The 19,921-nt window shown below is 41.2% G+C and overlaps 1 protein-coding gene across 1 annotated transcript in view; it reads right to left on the bottom strand.

The window, feature by feature from the left end:
• RYR3 (ryanodine receptor 3) overlaps window positions 1-19,921 on the bottom strand; it is a 379,117-nt gene that overhangs the window by 341,856 nt on the left and 17,340 nt on the right. Inside the window, exon 2 of the mRNA XM_061158246.1 lies at window positions 11,065-11,172. Coding sequence (XP_061014229.1) covers window positions 11,065-11,172 — 108 coding nt within the window. The remainder of the gene's footprint in view (window positions 1-11,064; window positions 11,173-19,921) is intronic.

The following is a 19,921-nucleotide window of genomic DNA, read 5'->3' as shown; positions in this document are numbered from 1 at the left end:
CAAGATGACATGGAAATATCCCCACTAGGGTAGGGTATAAGGTAAAGTTGCTGGGGTTGTAACATGGGGAAACAGTCCTACAAATTATTGGGGCAAAATGCCTGGTCCTCTTGCCCCTGGAGCTGTGTCCTGAATTGAATGAACACGAGGCGAGCTGCATTTACTTACAGAATCAGCACCACGGATAGCTCCACCTGCTTGACTGACTAAAGGTGCCTCACGAATGATAATTCAGTCACCTGTATCCACTAATAAGATAAAATCTAGAGATTTTTGTACTCCAGCTATAATTTTGAACCTTCTAACACCAAGTCATAAGCTTCAGAAAAGGGACAACTATTTAAAGATAAACACATAGTTTAAAGAAAAAAAAAAAGTCATGCATTCATCTTACCTTTCTAATATTTCACCAGAGACATGAAAACAGGTATTTTTCGGGAGTGATCAAGCCATAAGTTTTCATCACTACCCAGCCCCACCCAGAGAGCAGAACTCAGGGGGCTCAGGAAGAGGAAACACCTCCTCAAGCAAATTCCCAAAGGCTGTTCTTTGCAGAAGCCTGCATAGGGCTGGCCACATTGACCCAGACACAGTTCTGAATTCATTCTCAGGAGAAACATCTTGGTTCTCCTGCTCACTGCCCTCCACCTTATAAAAGTAGATGAGCAGCAGAGAAATGCAGGCAGGGAACCCAACCTCTAGCTCCACATCACTAATGGTAGCAGGTGATTCTTAACAATGTGCTGTCTTCACTTGTCTCTCCATACCAAAAACATGGGAGATACAACTGGTGCCTGGGAACTCAGAGCCCCCTTCCCTCCATCATGGAGCTAAGACCCAGAGTAAGCCACCAAGGAAGATGTGAGTACCTACTACCAACAAGGGCATTGACTACCTGGGTTTCATCAAAACATTTTTTGGAAATGAGCTAAAACACATCTCTGGTGTTTGGCTGGAATTACTTAGAACATAAAGTCCACAAGCTGTACATGAAAACAGGCCTGAGGGGTTCACAAGTTCAAGAACTGGTGCAATTTCAACAATAGGACCAAAACGGATCATCCATGGTTGCCAATCTTATATTTGGCCCAATACATTCTGCATTAAAAAAAGAAAGCTATGATCTACTATCACTACAATTTTCAAAAAGAAAATAACACTAGCTTTATTACAATTATGTTATAAAATACTAAGAAGGACATAATCATTATGCTAAATGAATTATGTCAGATAAAGAGAAATACTGTATGATAGCACTTATACATAGAATCTAAAGAACACAACTAACTAGTGAATATAACAAAAAAGAGGCAGATTCACAGAAACAGAGAACAAACTAGTGGTTACCATTTGGGTGGGAGGTACAAACTACTGGGTGTAGGATGTGTGGTACAATATGGGGAATATAGCCAATGTTTTCTATTGTAGCTGTAAATGGAGTATAACAGTTAAAATGTTATAAAAAGTAAAACGTTGTTTAAAAAGGCCATAATCACAGAAAATAAGAAAGGCAGGCCTTTCCATTTATAAACTTGGCTTAACGAAACAATTCATATATTTTCTTTACTTCTAAATTTCCCTGATGACTCGCAAATTCTTCCTCATGGATAGACATTTGTCTTGGAAGAGAGTCCAAAGATGCTCGGGAGTCAATAATGTAGTTCAGAAGCCCCGTTTTGCAAAGGGGCAGAACAAGGCCCAGAGAGCTGCAATGCCTGGGCCAGAATGCCCAGCCCCTTCTAGTCCTGCACTTTCCTCCCTTCCATCAAAGCAACATCTCCGGACTGAGGAACAAGGCTCAGCCGCTCCTTTCTCCCTCTCAGTACCAGCCTAAGTCTCCGCTACAGGAGATGCCAGGTAAAAAGATACATCCTTCCTTTAGCTTTCCTCCTCTTCTTCTACAAAGCAGGAATACTTTTATCCCCCAAACTCCCGAAACCTTGTTCTTATTCTTGCTTTCTTTCCATTGATTCCATTTAGTCATTCCAGATCCTTCCATTTAAAAACCAAATATTAGTAATCATAACATTGGGACATGGCTACACAGTTTTTACTCCAGTGAGGATTAAAGCACCAGTTGAGATCAGGGTTTCTCTGGTACCAAGTTAATTTTTCCTTACTAGAATTTCCAAATAGGTGCTTACCTTAAACTTTCATGAAATGAAAATAAATAAGAGGTCTTTTCTTCTAGTTCATTCAATTTTCCCTACAAAAATATTTAAACCCTGGTAGTCATGAAAGTAAATTTCACAATCAAAGGGAAGTCTAATAAATCACCTGAAAGGTTTCGATTCTCCCAGGATCTCTTGAATTTCCAAATGTGCTTCATTTTTAAAAGGTAAGCAAGTCTCTTGAAAGATTTCCCCTAATTCAACTACTCAACAATTTAGGATTAAATCAAATTCCTAAAAATGTAGCTGAAATTCATCTCTGCCCCTTCAACTAGTTATTTCTTTTTAAAGTTCAGCAAATTTCTCTTCAAAATATCTCATGTAAGAATACAACTATTTACCTCTTAGTATGTTCCAGAGAAAGTTTAAGTACTCCAATCCCTCCTCACTCCTCTAAGAAATTTTAATGAAGATGTTTAATTTTTTGCAATTAAAATGTAAAGAGCACACACACACACAAACATACTCAACCACTGAAAACTACCTCTAGTCCAGCCCTGGGGAAGAAGCTCAAGCTTTCTAAGACAGCTTAGGTCATTAGGACATGACTATACTCACAGAGCATTTGGATGTCCACAGCAACAATGAGAGGAGTTTCAGGGTTTATGTAACATCAACCAAGCTATATGTTATCACATTAGCAAAATAACCCCAAGATGACACAGGCATATTTATTCTAAGCAGGAGGTACTGACTTCAGAATGAAAAAAGAAAAAAATCCACTGAAGAAAAGGCTATTCCAATAAAGCTGAAACATTATATTCAGAAAGTAGTAGATTTGATAGAGTCTGGAGCTTTAAAAATTAATTCTGTGGCCTCTTTACATTAAAATGCTTCTACTCAGGATATGAATAAATGTAAAAAGCTAGTTAACTTTAATGGTTATTCTTAACTGTTGAAATTAACATTTGATTCTTCTGCTGGTTCACTCTGGGGATGCTGCACAAAAAATGGGAAATATCCAACTAGCTTTTTCCATTTTTATTATGAGTTCCATCTTTCCAGAGGAGCAGAGCTGGACTTGCGTAATAGACTAGGTGAGTCTGAAGCACCGAGAAGCTTGGAGGAATGCAAGGCTGCACACTTCTGTCACCTTACCGACTTGAAACCTGTGCCCACAGGCCATCTAGACCACAGTCAGAGGGGAAAAGACTTTAGAAACAATTTTCAATATCTTGAAGGAAAAGGAAAAAATGAGTCCACAGGCAAGCCATCCTTTGAATTTCAGAGCAGCAGTTTAACAAGTTTCTTAGCAACAAATTTCTAAGTGTGCAAGCACCTCTAATTCCACCAGACTGAGGTGTGTGATGTGGTGGTGCTTTTTTCAATTGCAGAGGCACAGAGGATGGAAACGGGCTTGAACACTCACAAGTGAAAAGCCTAGCTTATTCCAAATACAGCTAGAGTCAGCTGTCCATGCAAAGTACACATACAATAAAGGAGTGAATAACACCCATTCCAAGAGGTCACTGAGCTAGCAAAATCAAACACAAAACAGTCAATGTATATTTGAGTGTGGACCAGTCGTGCTGAAAGAGTTCAAGTCATCTGAGGAATCTGCTGATACTTAGAAGAGCAAAAACCCCAATGGGAATAAAATTCCTACCTGGTGAATATTTTGTGATTTTAGCTAGGAGTAAGCAGCGGCATTAGATGTAAAAGTTTGTTTTTACTTTTCCAGTACCGTGTTGATGTCATCAAGAAACTGGCAAACATGCTACATGCTGTAGCCTAAATTTGTCTGCAAATTTTTTTTTGTAATTTTTTAAATCTTTTGTAACTTTGTAAATTTTGTAACTTTGTAAATCTTTTTATTTTTTTGTAATTACATTTATGCAAGAAAATCCACCCAAGGAAAATGGTCAGTACCTACGTCAGAAAATTTGGAATTTCTTTTTCTTAGAAATATTGCAAGCAACCAATTAGACTTTTTCTTTTACCAAAGAGGAGTTTTCTTACCATGAAGTAAGGTCTTCCAGATGGCAAATTTTAATGATATCACGTTATCGAAAGGCCAGCTCAACAGCATGTTACTTGCACACATTTTCATTAGTATTATTTTATCAGAGAAACATTTAAATCCATTATATCAGCATAAAATAGCATAATGAGAGAACAGTAAGGAGGGGAAAGAAAGAAGAGAAGGGACATAGTTTGATGACAATTTGGTCTGTGAAAAAAATACATTAAAAACCTTAGTTTGGAGATCTTTCATTATTGTATAATTTCTGAAAATAATATTTGGCTCTTGAAGAAAGAAATCCTGTCAAGACTACAGAATACCTCTTATAGTCTTCCATAAGAAGATTTATAGGCTATTCATGTCTCAAAAAAAAATTAAGACCATGTTGTCATCACTTAGAGCTTTAGGGTTGCTATTATGGATGGAATTTGAAAAATTCTCTCTGCTCACACCAAGGCAGAAAGAGAATAAAACCATTTATCCATCTACCTAATATTATGGGAGCCAGGGTCTCTAGAATAATGACTAATACAAGCAAGTTAGTTTCCACAACTAATTAGTGATGGGCTATTGTCACTGGGGGCTTCCCAGGTGGAGCTGGTGGTAAAGCATCTGCCTACCGATGCAAGAGGCATAAGAGACACAGGTTTGATCCCTGGGTAGGGAACATCCCTGAAGGAGGGCATGACAACCCACTCCAGTATTCTTGCCTGGAGAATCCCACGGACAGAGTGGCCTGGCAGGTTACAGTCCATAGGTCGCAGAGTTGCACAAGACTGAAGCGACTTAATGTGCAAAATTCCAGTAGGTGGCAGTTCTAAGACTAAATCACCTGACAGCTTTGTCACCAAAACAGGCTGCCATTAGCAAATGTAAGCGAACACTAACATGGAGCAAACTGTAAAGAGGCTGTTTTAGTATATAAACTCAAGCTCTTTTTATATAAGAGCGATTTCACCAAACAGGTTTAGTGATTCTGTTAATATAAAAGTAGTATTTTTTTTTATAGTGGGTGTGGATGACCAGCCATAGGTTAAAAAAAGGAGTGGAAGCATCCCAAATCAGCATGTTATTTTTCTCCCTTTCAAAATAAAAAGCAGGATGAAGTTAAACAAGTCAAGAATTTAATACTGTGGTATCTGGATCTCCCCAGTTAGGCAGCGGGTAGGCAGGCATGGGTAGCATCCCCGGGATAAACAAGCTGACAGGCGCTGGCGCTGGAGAGGGGAGGTCCTGAGTGGGAGCACCGAGGAGGTACTTGGAGAGCTTGACACAGTGGCTTCTTACCACCTAGTTCAAAGCAAGTCCAGACTTGGAAACCTAACGTGGTGATTCTGGCACATTCGGACTACCCCAGCTATAAGGCATACATGGGCAAGTCCTGGGACTGACATCCCCAAATAGGCAGAGGTGTCTTTGTACTATTTCTCCAAAGGAAATCTGATGTGTCCTATTTTAAAGGTGCAACTAACACCTCCTGTTAGATTTGACTCATCAAATGATTTCTTTCTTTTAAATAATGACAATGGGGATGAAGTTTATTTAGAATTGTCTACATAGTTCCTCCATCAGTCTTGTTCCCTTCCCCACACACACCAAAGTAAGTTCTCACTCTGGCTGTTTTCTGACAATTACGGAGGGAAGACAAAAACCTCGGAAAACTGAGACACTACCTCTGGTTGATGGGGGTTGTCCCTTCTCTTCTGTAACATATAGATGATAGGAGAGTCTCAGGGCCCAGGAATAAAGAGGTAAGGCTCTGATTGGCCTTCTTCATTCCAGAAGTTCCCACAAGATCTCTTGAATCTCGGCACAGCCAGAATTCAAACTTTAGAAACAGGCTTCTAATCGCCCTCCTCAGCATCTGTTTTGATTTGTTCATTACCTAACCACATCAAGGGAGGTGCATCTTTAGCAGATTCTTTTTTTAATGATGCTGTCACCTTCCTGTGACTAAATTTTCTGTGACTTTATAAGAAGGATAAATGCTTTGAACTTGGCTACAAGGTAAGTATCTCACGACACATACTTTAAATAAAATCTACGTGCACACAACAATATGTAAGATTATGCCTCCTTGGCTGTTTACAAGGTCACACAATGCCAGGAGGCAACCTCTAGCTTCTCAGAAAACATGTACATATCATTCCTGAGCATGACAAATGTACCACCACACGTGTGCATTTCTTGAGCAACTGTGCTGTGTGTAGTACTCCCTGCTCAAAGACAGGGGCAAGTGAAAGGAGTCTGAAGCTTAGTGCTAAAGGGACCATCTCATAATTAAGTGTCGCTCAGTTGCTAAGTTGTATCTGACTCTTTGCAATCCCATGAACTGCAGCACACCAGCTTCCCTGTCCTTCACTAACTCCTGGAGTTTGCTCAAACTCGCATCCATTCAGTCAAGGATGCCAACCAACCATCTCACCCTTGTTGGCCCCTCTCCTCCTTCCCTCAATCTTTCCCAGCATCAGGGTCTTTTCCAATGAGTCAGCTCTTTGCATCAGGTGGCCAAAGTATTGGAGCTTCAGTTTCAGCCTCAGTCCTTCCAATGAATATTCAGTGTTGATTTCCCTCATAAGTAATACAGGGAATTAAAAGACCCCCTCATAGTGAGTGTATCTGTGATAGAGGTTCTTACAGAAACAGTGTCTTTCCAGGTCACATCTCCCAATCAAGTTTAAAAGGCTGATTGTGTATTTGCATTCTAGAGATTTTAGAATCTGAAGTCAAGGATGATCTTATACAACCATAACATTCATTCTTTTTACATATATTGCATCTCCCTTTTTTTAAGTAGTAAAAGTCTGACAGTGATTAAGTCAACTTTTAGAGAAAACTGGAGCCCTTATCAGGAGTGCAGCTGGTAACTGTGTTAATCAAGGTCTTTTACTTTTAGAAGCATTATATTCATTCATGTCAAAACTCATTTGTAGTTATATGGCCCTCGATTTAACAGGCAGCTGGTCATATAGCATGGGAATCTCCTTCCTTTGAGGCATTTGAATATGCCTGAAGGATCTGTGACAGGAGGAAGCAGACCAGAGATGAAAAGAGGAACCAATATTCACTTCCACACCCATCGGCACTTGCCAACACTTCTGTAATTCTCACCTGATCCTATGAGGGAGGTTGCATTTTGAAGGTGTGAAAAGTCAGGTACAGAAAGGGGAAGCCATTTGTCCTAGAAGTCACTTGTTCCTGTACAGCCTGGACTGAAAACACGTTTACGTCTACCTGACTCCAAAGATGGAGCATCTCTCACTGCACATGCTGCTAGTTTTGTGTTCAGAGTCATTGCTATAGGATGATGAAGACTGAGGACTGAGAGGGAGATGCTGACATCTTTTTTAGTTCCCTGTCCTGCTGAAGGTGGCTGGGGACCTCATACACTGTAGGTTCCATTAAGGTAAAAATATATTATATTTGTATGCAGGGATTTTACATCAAAGTCCAACTATTTAATTGGCCACCATGCCAAGCATCCATCTCTTGGTAATATTCCCCAGAATAACATCAGACAGGATTTAAACAGAAGTAAAGTGACCCGAGGATGAGCTTACAAGGGTGGGCTCTGAGGGGCACTGACATCCTCTGCCCCCTGGGGCCTTCTCACAATTCAGTTTCCTTTTCAACATAAAACTGAGTCCCAGGTGCTACTTGCTATAGCTAAGGATGTTTCAATAATAAACCCTCTGTTGTTAAACCAAGGTGGACACCTCTGTTTTCTTTGTTACTGAAAGGAATTGCTGCAGAACCACCAATCCCTGCAAAAAGACTTCTGTATGCTCATCATAGGAATAAACAAATAACCAATATCATTTTTAAAAAAGTCCAACAGCTATGCAGCAGTGAACAGACACACAAAGACCAATTTATGCCCAGGAGGAAAAATGACACTCTTCAAAGCATCCCGTCTGGTGGTAGTAATGATCATTAGCGTAAGTAATATCCATTTAAAAGCAGTAAATGTCTCTTTCCAAACAGAATGGACTGGCATGCAGAGGAGGTGTCAACCCACTCAAACATCCCTGGGCTCCCCAGAGAATCATTATGGTCTGTTGTGTTAACTCACTTCCTTCTTGATTTTTCTTCTTTTTTTCTTTTTCTCCCCTGCTGAATATTATCATTTCAAATCAAATTAAGTACTAATAGTAAGTGCACACAGCAATCACTTCGGAAGAGCAAAACATTCAGACTCAAGAGGTTATATGAAAAATATTATTCCTCATAATAAAGATTGAGAGCCCAGATGGAATGGTGAGAGAGTTCCAAGAGGGTTCTAGCAACTGAAGCTGCTATTTGGGTAACTAGTGGAGCCACCAGCAAATAATAAAATCTAAATCTTTTAAGGCAGCACCCTCTCTTATCTGTGCTCCAGCTCTCTTTCCAAGTCTCTTCCTTCTAGTACTAAGATCTCCAGTTATTAATTACAATAGAAGTAATATATCAGGATGGGAAGTAACTATTAAATTGCTCTTTTCTTTGGTAAAATAGCACAAAATGGCAATACAGCATATGGGAAATTCTAGAGTCTGACTCAATACAGTGATTGTTATCCAATGACTACTTAACCATAAAAATGTCATGGATTGCTTATTTTAGACTGGAGTTTTCAAAGAGACTGGATCCTCCAATAAGACTTAACCTATTGGTCTTTAAATATTGTAAATTAAAGATCGTCCCTGAAATATATAACTACATGGAGTAAACTTCTGCTAGAACATGGATGGTAATTATAGGTATTAGATATATAATTCAAAACTATGCATTCAATCTTATTAAAATCTTTCTATTCTATATGGAAAATGAATTATTTATTCTTTTTCAAATGACAAACCAGGACAAGACTATTATTAAAGTTCCTGGCAACAAAGAAGAGCAAGGATTATAACCAGAACTTTTCAGTTGACTTTAACTTTGCAGGATTCCCTGAACTACACAAATTAGATGGTAAAGACAAAGAAGTCCTTTGAAATGCAATTTGTGAACAAACAAGATAAGAGAATGCCCATGAGATAATTATCCAGTTAGCATAGCTTCTATCTTCCCAATTTGTATCCTGGGGCCATATGTTGGCAGGGTCTAGCTGATCTTGGTTGACACTGAAAGTGGTGATATTCCAAATCAACCAGGTCTTCCTCACCAAAGATGCCTATAAATCATGAGTTAATTATCTTGGAGGAAAAGTGAGCAATTAAAAAGTAATTTATTTCACTGAGTTGAAATGTTTGAGGGTGTGTGCCTAAGGGAGAAAGGTTGGGGGTACTGAGGTCAATGTCAGGGGGAGATAAACTGCAAAAGAACAAAATCTCACCTGTGTTAATGCTCTAAGGAACAAAACAAAGCTATTTTCAGGTGGTTGATGAAAGCATATTATTCTAAACCAAAACAGTGAAGATTCACAAATGTTGGTGTTAAGGACCCTAGCAAATTAATTAATTACACTTCCTAATTTTATAGATGAGAACACTATGGTCCCAAGAGATTAAAAGATTTATGTAAGATCACATTAAGAGCTGAAAGATGACCTAAATGTAAATATTGGTTCTCTTGGGGCTACAGACATTGTCTCTTCTACCACCAATGAGACACTTCATTATATATGAGTTCATTCAAGTCAAATAATAAACTGTGCTAGATACTGTAAACATCCCTACCTACACACACTACAGAGTGTAAAGAATTACACTTGCAATTATAGTACACAGTAGTAAGAACTCTTCCCTGAGTGTTGCTCAAGCAAGGGCACCCATCCTAGACTTTCAGGGTCAACTTATAGGCTTCTCTGTTGACCTAATATTTAGACTTGTTCCTTGAAAGAGAAGTAAAGGTCATATAAGGGAAGAGAGAGAGGAGGAGAAAGTTGTTCTAAATGGAGGGAAGAGCTGACACATATGATCTGAGGCAAAGAGAATGGTTATGTTTGAGGAAGTGAAAAGAATTCAATGTGGTTGGGTCACTGAGTGTTTGGGAAGATGTGGGGAGAAACAGGACAGGCAAGGTGAGCAGGACACACCAAATCCTGAAGTTCTTTATGCCCAGTTAAGGAATATGGGGTTTCATTCATGGTAATGGGCAGAAAGACAATTTTTAAATGGTAAAGTGTAATGATTAGGTCTATATTTTGTAAACAGCATTATGTCAGCTTAGGGAAAATAAAATAGTAGGTGAGGTAAGCACAGAAGGAATCAGAGTGATGAGTCTGATGTAATAACCCAGAAGATAAAGGATAGTCACCTAATATAGTATCTAAGGGGCGTGGGAGAGTGGTATCTGCATGTGAGATATTCAGTTCATAGAATTAGAATATTTGAAATGATAAATGAATATAACTAGGTGAGTCATTAGGGAAAGGGTCAAAAATTATTCTGAAGTCTATGGTCAATGTTTTGCCTGGGAGACCTTTGGGAAGCCATTATCCCTCAGTTAAAGACTGGGAAACAATTTTACTGACAATAGAAACTGTATTTGCTCATCTTGAGTGAAACTGTAAAGATCTGGGTACATGTCAATGACTCTGAATTCTATAGGAAATCCTCTCCAAATGGCTGTAACCTGGCTGTGTTTCATTGGCACAGTCATAAATCTCTGCTGAGACTTTTCCAAGAAAAAAGAATCAGCCTAACAGATACACCACCCCTCCCCTTTCCAAGGCCCTTTCAGCCTCTCCATATATCCTGGTGGACTATGGGTTCAATGACCTATGCCCCGCTCAGGCAGCATTAAGGTGATCTAGTCTATTTTCTGGTGGAAGCTGGTTAACCCAGAGGAAGTAGGGCTGCTGAATAAGAGGAATATGAGGATGGATTCAAGGAAACTGGAAATCCACATTTTTCTAGTTCAAAACTGGAGGAATGAAATGAAGTGTGTACTTTTGGGTTATGGTGTGTCCCAATGCCTCCCTTCCCAGGACATAATTCAGGTACTCACCCCTTCGCCACCATTTTCACCTGTGTTGGCAAGCATTTCCTGCAGGGCTCTGACAGAGAGGGACTGTTCCAGCACAAAATTGCAGACGCAGAGATCTGGAGGAACATACTGTGGAAATAAAACCAGAATGAGGATACCCACTCATGTCAGTTGGGGATCAGTCACGCAGTAACATCTCAAGGGCAAAGAGCCTATGAATCAAAGTAACATTTGATGGATGGATGGATGAGTACAAAAGGCAGATTTTTCTTGTTCATGCTAAGATGAGTTTCAAGCTGGATTCTAAAGTAGGAAGAGAAGAAAATCCCAAAGTCTCAAGGGAACAGTGACCAAGATGTCAGGATCAACTTGAGTGAGGGCTGGGGGCAAACAGGGGAGAACACTACACATACAGCCTTACGGAAGCAGGGAAGGCTGATTGACACCGATGTCTGGGTGGGACCAAAGGAAGAAAGTCACTGGGATCTCATCCATAATAATTTGTAAGCAGACAAGGCCAAAATGTGGCTTTCAACAACAGTGACCAAAATAGGGAATCTATTTACTTGTTCAGAAAATTTGGACACCACAGTGTAAAAGGAGCTACATACATTTAATTCTGAACAAAGAAATGTCCAGAACTATAAGAACTGATCACCCCTACAGCAATCATGCTACATCATTGCTCAGGTAATACCATGATATTCTCAAACATTTCTCAAACACAAAGATAGCCTTTCTCTGTAGACTGTAGTAACACCTAATGCTCACTGAGTGCTTTTCTAGGCCAGATATTTTTTTTTCCCCAATTATTTTTATTTGTTGGAGGCTAATTACTTTACAATATTATAGTGGTTTTTGCCATACATGGACATGAATCAGCGATGGATTTACATGTGTTCCCCATCCTGAACCTCCTTCCCACCTCCCTCCCCATCCCATCCCTCTGGGTCATCCCAGTGCACCAGCCCCGAGCACTTGTCTCATGCATCCAACCTGGACTGGCGATCTGTTTCACACTTGATAATATACATGTTTCGATGCTGTTCTCTCAGATCATCCCACCCTTGCCTTCTCCCATAGAGTCCAAAAGTCTGTTCTATACATCTGTGTCTCTTTTTCTGTCTTGCATATAGGGTTATCGTTACCATCTTTCTAAATTCCATATATATGCGTTAGTATACTGTACTGGTGTTTTTCTTTCTGGCTTACTTCACTCTGTATAATGGGCTCCAGATATTGTTTTAAGTGCTTTGCTTTAAGTGATTTTCTTTAATCCACACAACTATTTCATGTACAGATATTATTAGTATTTCAGCTTACAGCAAAGGAAATTAAGACACAGAGAACGTAGGTCATCTGTCCAAGGTGATGGCTTACACTTAGATGAGCTGGATTCAAATCCATACATTTAACTCTATTCCTGCTGCTGATGACACACTGCAGATTTTTCCACAATTAGAATATTTTCATTCAGCAAATATTTAAGTATCATATTTTGGTAAGACACAGTGCTTGGTATTCGGAAAGATACAAAGACATGCAAACAAAATCACTACCCAGTTCCATGATGCACCATTTTCCTTGGGAATACTGCTGCTTACATTCACCTTTCACACCAAACCTTTGTTTCCCCTGTGATATTGGCACCATGAGAGTAACAGGAATGAGGGCCAGAAGTCATGCACAGTTATGTCTAACACTCAGAGACAGGTAACGTTGCTTTCATGGACCTTTAACTTAAAAGCTAAAGCAAACCTGCTGCTAAAGCAGAGACAAGCCCTCTGATTTTCATCATTTTCATTTATAAAATAAATATTATGGAATCACCAATCTTTAAGTTCTCTTCACTTTCCAAGTGTTTGTACCTTCTTCCTCCTCCTCAACCTCAATGCCCTTAAAAAAAAAAAAAAAGATGTCCCTCTTGTTAGACTTCCTCGCTCCTTCCCTTTAGTAAAGTTTTAACATCCCCTAAGCCAAGAGTGGGCTTCCCCAGTGGCTCAGCAGTAAAGAATCTGCTTGCACTGCAGAACATGTGGAGAACTGGGTTCAGTCTCTGGATTGGGAAGATCCCCTCTAGAAGGAAATGGCAACTCCCTCCAGTAATCTGCCCAGAACATCCCATGGACAGATGAGCCTGGAGGGGTACAGTCCACAAGTCACAAAGAGTCAGAAACAACTGAGCGACTAAAAAACAACCAAGTATAGGTTGATCCAAGTATAGGTGATCCTATCCCAAAGGCTACTGGCCCACGGGCGACTTCACATTTTGAGTACTTGCCACTTAAATACTTTTCTACTCAGGGTTTCTGCAGTCAGAACTCCTAAAAACCCAGACTTCCTAGAATTCTGGTATTACAGGAAACTGCCCAGTTCTCTTTATGAACATGATATAACCAAGGAGAAATTGTACTACCAGGAGACAACAGCCTTTATTTTACACACTTCTTGCTTTGTTTTCAAGGTTTGTTCCTGCTGCAGGTAATTAACTCATTTGTATGGGACTGGAGCAAGCAGACAGCTGGTGATGCAGGGCAAGGCTTCACATTTAGGGAGTGTTTTTAGAGCACATATCGCATCATTACAAGTGGCAGACAATAATATGATAAAGCATTTCCATAAAGATCATATGCCATAAACATATATTGTCTGACTTAGTCTTCCCAAAGAGGATGCCATCTCACAAGATTTTACAGAGGTTTTTTTTTTTTTTCCCCTACAACTTCTTGGTCTATCTGGATCTCATGTCCCCAGAATAAGAGGCCAAAAAAGCCAGAGTTTGAGTGTTTTTCCTTCTTCCTTCACTTCACTAGAGCATGTGATTTGGAATTTTTTCTATTCAGGAATGTCAGCAGGTGTAGTTGGTACTTTAAGGGGTGCAGTTTTGGCTAATCAACTGAATAACCCCGACATTCACGCTCACTTCGACAAGAACCCTGTGTAGTCCAGTCTCTAAGACACAAACTTTCACAGCTCCAAGTGCTAGAGATTCTGTCCTTATACAAGACTGTGTGATTCTGAGTCAGCTCTCTTCCCTCTTGGTCTGGCTTGCTTGGACAAAGATAGGAATTCTCCTCGAGCACCACCATCCTCCAACCTGATACCAGACACTAGGCAGGCTCCAATTAAACTTTTCTCCCCCCTCCCCCCAGATATTAAAAGTCCCAAGGTAGATTGGCTATACCCTAATACAAAATAAAAAGTTTAAAGTTAAAAAATAGGTAAAAGTCCCAAGATGGCAGAAATTTAATTACTGGTACCAATGGATACATTTACAGAGAGACAGTAAGCATGGAGAGGAAGTATCTCCTATGGGAGCATTGTGTCTCCCACTGGTTTACATCATTTCCTTAGAGTTTGGTTTTTCCACCTCTAGCCTGTGGTCCTGCCTGGACTCTCCATATTCAGAGATAAGGTCACACACCACTCACTGAGAACAACACGTGGGCAGTCGCAAGGGAAGGAAGAGGGCCATGGGAATATGTGGAGAAAAACAAAAAGCAGCCAACAACTTTTGACACGAAGTGCAGAGCAGAGAGCCAGCTGACCTGCTCCGCCAGCTGCCATCCTTAATTAAACTCCACACCGGCCTGCGATCCCACCTCCACGTTTCCCGAGAATGAACAGAGGCCACTGATCCATCAGAGCTAATTTGTTTGCAGCGGGAGAGCCCCCAGGAGGCCGGCTCATTGTCTCCGTGCTCTGGAGCCTGAGCCTCAGTCACTGCCTGGCAGGCGTGGGGCGTGTGTTTGATGATTCTCAGCATGGAGAGAAGGGCTCTGTTGACATCTGTTCTGAAATAGCTCCTCATCACTCTCCGCAGCCCGGACCTCAGCCTAGAGAAGCACCATTTCCAAATGTCCTACAGAAAACCTTGAGATGCCAGGGCTCTGTTTAAGCCAGGAACTAGGTATTCATTTAGCCCCACTACATAGAAAAGAGCAAAAGAAAAGGCCTATGGACCCTCCACGTTCCCTTAATCTAGGTACTCCAAGTATTTTTCTGGGGCTTACTAAGTCCAAGCTGGTGGGAATTTAACATTTCTATTATTGGCTTCACGTAGCATTTTTCTACCTAGCAACCCCACATTGTACGCTCACCAGGGTACTAGTTGGTATGAGGCAAGCCTTCAGGGAAATGAAGAGAAGAATTAGTTAACAGAAGTGGGGCTGTCCTCTCTCCATTGCATTGCTAACTACAGTTTTCTGTGGCTTACACAGTTCTTCTGGAGAAGGCAATGGCACCCCACTCCAGTACTCTTGCCTGGAAAATCCCATTGATGGAGGAGCCTGGTAGGCTGCAGTCTAGGGGGTCGCTAAGAGTCGGACACGACTGAGTGACTTCACTTTCATTTTTCACTTTCATGCATTGGAGAAGGAAATGGCAACCCACTCCAGTATTCTTGCCTGAAGAGTCCCAGGGACGGGGGAGACTGGCAGGCTGCCGTCTATGGGGTCGCACAGAGTCAGACACGACTGAAGTACCTCAGCAGCAGCAGCACACAGTTCTTCACAAGGTGCAGTCTGTTTCACTAAATTGTGGGTATCTTGCAAAATATATATCTAGTTCTACTTTTGGTTTTTCCAGTACACAGAACAGCAAGTGCTCAACTCAAGCCTTCTTGAATGGACTCTGTGTCCTAGACTATCTGAGAGCATGTGACAGATGGTGCCTATGGTTGCAGACACATTGCGCTGAGCACACATCTGCCCGGCTGAGCCCCCTCCCCATGTCTCCGGCTTAAGATTCAAGGGACCTTTCTTCTCTTATTGTCATGGGCCTCCTCCCATTGAGTGTTGATCCACCTGGCTCTCACACAGCCAAGACTCAACGATACACTCTGTGAGTACATTAATGGGTTATTGGTTGAGAGCGAACATTGTAGTACACGACTTCCTGAGGTCCTATCTGTGTTCAACCACTTATTAGCTGAATGATATTAGGTGGGGAGCTTTGCCTCTTTGTGCCTTAGTTTCCTTGTCTGTAAAGTAGAGATCTAATGGTACCTACTCCTCAGAATAAACTCAGTTTTTATGTTTACAGAACTTAAACATAGTCTTACATAGTCTGGCACATAGTAAGTACTAAATAAATGTCAAATGTTATCCACAGAGGGCAGTGAAGTCCAAACATCCATAACTCACTTATATGTTCATGTATATAATTTTCCAAGTTCTTTTTTTGTATAAGGATAATCCCTGCCTTTTAAGGCTGTGTGGTCTGGTGGTGTATGGTGAAGACAAATGGACAGTTTTTAAAGTATGATTCAAAAGGCCCACAGAGGGATGAGGAAGTGTGTGAGAGCTGAGTGGGGCTGAAGTGGGGGAGAGGAGCAAGGAAAGAAGGTGAGAAGTGAGTTTGGGGAAGAAGCAGGCATTACACTGAGGGTCATGAGTCCCCCTGCCAAGGATTTTGAACTTCATCTTCAGGGCAATAGGTGACATTAAAGGAAGTGATAGAATCAAATGTGCATCTCTGAAAAGTCACTGCAGTTCCAGTGTGAAGGGGCTAGAACCAAGGCAGAGAAACAAGTTAGGAGGTTGCTGCAATAAACTGCTTATAAGAAAACAATGATATGAAGTAAGGTAATGGTGGTAGACATGGAGATAAAGTAGTGAATTTGAAAAATCTTCAGAAGTTAAGAGAGGGAAGATCTGGTGACTAATTGGATATAGGAGAGGAGTGGAAGATGGTCAGTGTTTCTATCAGATGGCAAAAGAGGGCAAAAAAAAAAATTTAGGAAGAACAAGCCATCCCAAGGGTCAGAAGTACCACACACCTAGCAATTACATTTAGCAAATTGTCCCTGGATCTCCATTTGGGCAACAGAATGATGATGGGAGAACAAAGGCTCTGAAATGATAAAGCGGTAGCCCTGAGAGTGTCAGCAGAGGGAGGCTCATCTGGGAAAACATGAGGAATTGGAGAGAATGACACCTGTTCTCCACAAAAGGAGAATTCCTGGAGGCCCAGCAGCCAAAATCAGCCCAAGTAACCTCCCTTTCCTTTCCCATTCCCAAAAGGTGGTCAGCCAGTATTTAGAGAACCTAACAATATGCTTTGACTGTGTGGATCACAATAAACTGTGGAAAATTCTTAAAGAGATGGGAATACCAGACCACCTGACCTGCCTCTTGAGAAACCTGTATGCAGGTCAGGAAGCAACAGTCAGAACTGGACACTGAACAACAGACTGGTTCCAAATAGGAAAAGGAGTACATCAAGGCTGTATATTGTCACCCTGCTTACTTAACTTATATGCAGAGTACATCATGAGAAACGCTGGGCTGGAAGAAGCACAAGCTGGAATCAAGATTGCTGGGAAAAATATCAATGACCTCAGGTATGCAGATGACACCACCCTTATGGCAGAAAGCAAAGAAGAACTAAAGAGCCTCTGGATTAAAGTGAAAGAGGAGAGTGAAAAAGTTGGCTTAAAGCTCAACATTCAGAAAACTAAGATCATGGCATCTGGTCCAATCACTTCATGGCAAATAGATGAAGAAACAATGCAAACAGTGTCAGAATTTATTTTGGGGGGGCTCCAAATTCACTGCAGATGATGATTGCAGCCATGAAATTCAAAGACGCTTACTCCTTGGAAGGAAAGTTATGAGCAACCCAGACAGCATATTAAAAACCAGAGACATTACTTTGCCAACAAAGGTCCATCTAGTCAAGGCTATGGTTTTCTCAGTAATCATGTATGGATGTGAGAGTTGGACTATAAAGAAAGCTGAGCACCGAAGAATTGATGCTTTTGAACTGTGGTGTTGAAGACTCTTGGGAGTCCCTTGGACTGCAAGAAGATCCAACCAGTCCATCCTAAAGGGGATCAGTTGTGGGTGTTCATTGGAAGGACTGATGTTGAAGCTGAAACTCCAATCCTTTGGCCACCTCATGCGAAGAGCTGACTCATTTGAAAAGACCCTGATGCTGGGAAAGATTGAGAGCAGGAGGAGAAGGGGATGACAGAGGATGAGATGGTTGGATGGCGTCACCGATTCAATGGACATGAGTTTGGGTACACCAGGCAAAATGCTAGGCTGGAAGACTCACAAGTTGGAATCAAGATTGCCAGGAGAAATAACAACCTCAGATACTCAGATGACACCACCCTAATGGCAAAAAGTTAAGAGGAATTAAAGAGCCTCTTGATGAAGGTGAAAGAGGAGAGTGAAAAGCTGGCTTAAAACTCAACATTCAAAAATCCAAGATCACGGCATCTGGTCCCATCACTTCATGACAAATAGATGGGGAAAAAATGGAAACAGTGACAGACTTTATTTTCTTAATAAAAAACCCCTCAAAATCACTGCAGATGAAATGCTGCAGAAATGCTATGACCAACCTAGACAGCATATTAAAAACAAGAGACATCACTTTGCTGACAAAGACCCATATAGTCAAAGCTATGGTTTTTCCATTAGTCAAGCATAGATGTTAGAGTTGGACCGTAAAGAAGGCTGAGCACCAAAGAATTGATGCTCTCAAATTGTGGTGCTGGAGAAGTTCTTAAGAGTCCTTTGGATGGCAAGGAGATCAAACCCGTCAATTCCAAAGGAAATCAACCCAGAATATTCATTAGAAGAACTGATACTGAAAATCCAATACTTTGGCCACCTGATGTGAAGAGCCAACTCACGGGAAAAGACCCTGATGGTGGGAAAGATTGAGGGCAAGAGGAGAAGAGGGCAACAGAGGATGAAATGGTTGGATGACAGCTCCAACTCAATGGAAATGAGTTTGAGCAAACTCTGGGAGATAGTGAAGGACAGGGAAGCCTGGTGTGCTATAGTCCATGGGGTCGCAAAGAGTTGGACACAACTTAGTGACTGAACAACAACTGTGTCACCTGCTGTGGGGAATAAAAGAAGAAAGACACGGTTTCTAACCTTCAAAGAACTTTTAAGCTACTTGAAGAGACAGATCTACCATACCTGAGACTTTATGAAATAATACAAAAGTTGATATTCAATGCTAAATTGAGCAGTTTGAGTTTTATGTCTTGCTGGACCCAGAAGGCCTTTCAGCGATGTTGTGATGGAAAAGGTCAGCCCAGGCTGGAGTGTGGCCTGAAGAGGGGTTACAAGAGCAAGCAGTTCCCGGCACAGAGCCAGAACTTGAATTTGTATTTAATGAATGAACAAGATGGGAGAGTTTTTTTTTCCATTTTTTTGGGTGGATTCTTTCTTCCTGCTTAAAATTCCACTAGTTGAAGCTGAATTTTAAAGTTATAGGCTTTGCAGGACCTCTGTCCTTACTTCCCTTTGCTTTTTCACCTAATTCGGCCACACCTCCAACTCATCTCCATGGGCACCATGTCTGCTAGTGATGGGCAGAGCTGGACTCTGTCCCCAGTGGTCTGGCTTCTACATGACCTGTTTGTTCCATTTCACCACAGTGCCTCAAACAGGACTGATAAAATCTCCCTATGAGGCTCAATGTGAAAAGAATGAAAGTATTTGTTGTTCAGTCATGTCCGACTCTTTGTGACTCCATGGACTGTAGCCTGCCAGGCTCCTCTGTCCATGGCATTTTCCAGGCAAGAATACCAGAGTGAGTAGCAAGTCCCTGCTCCAGGGGATCTTTCCTGGTGGTTCAGACAGTAAAGAATCTGCTTGAAATGCAGGAAACTTGGGTTCATTCCATGAGGCTCAATGGAGTCCTACTCAAAGACTGTGGATGAGAAGACTTCCCAAGCCCTTGAGGGCAGAAAATTCTTCTCTCTCCCAGAAAATGTTCCAGGTCAATCTGGCCCCATGGGGTACAGAAGGCATTGGATAAGACCAACTTTCCATGGGAGAGCATCAGGATGGCTAGAGATGGGACATGCAGCTTGTATTTCAGGAGTTTTAAGTGCTTCATAGACATGATC

The sequence above is a fragment of the Dama dama genome, chromosome 12 (genome assembly GCF_033118175.1).
Source record: "Dama dama isolate Ldn47 chromosome 12, ASM3311817v1, whole genome shotgun sequence".
Taxonomy (NCBI): domain Eukaryota; kingdom Metazoa; phylum Chordata; class Mammalia; order Artiodactyla; family Cervidae; genus Dama; species Dama dama.
This window is presented reverse-complemented; position numbering and strand designations above follow the sequence as displayed.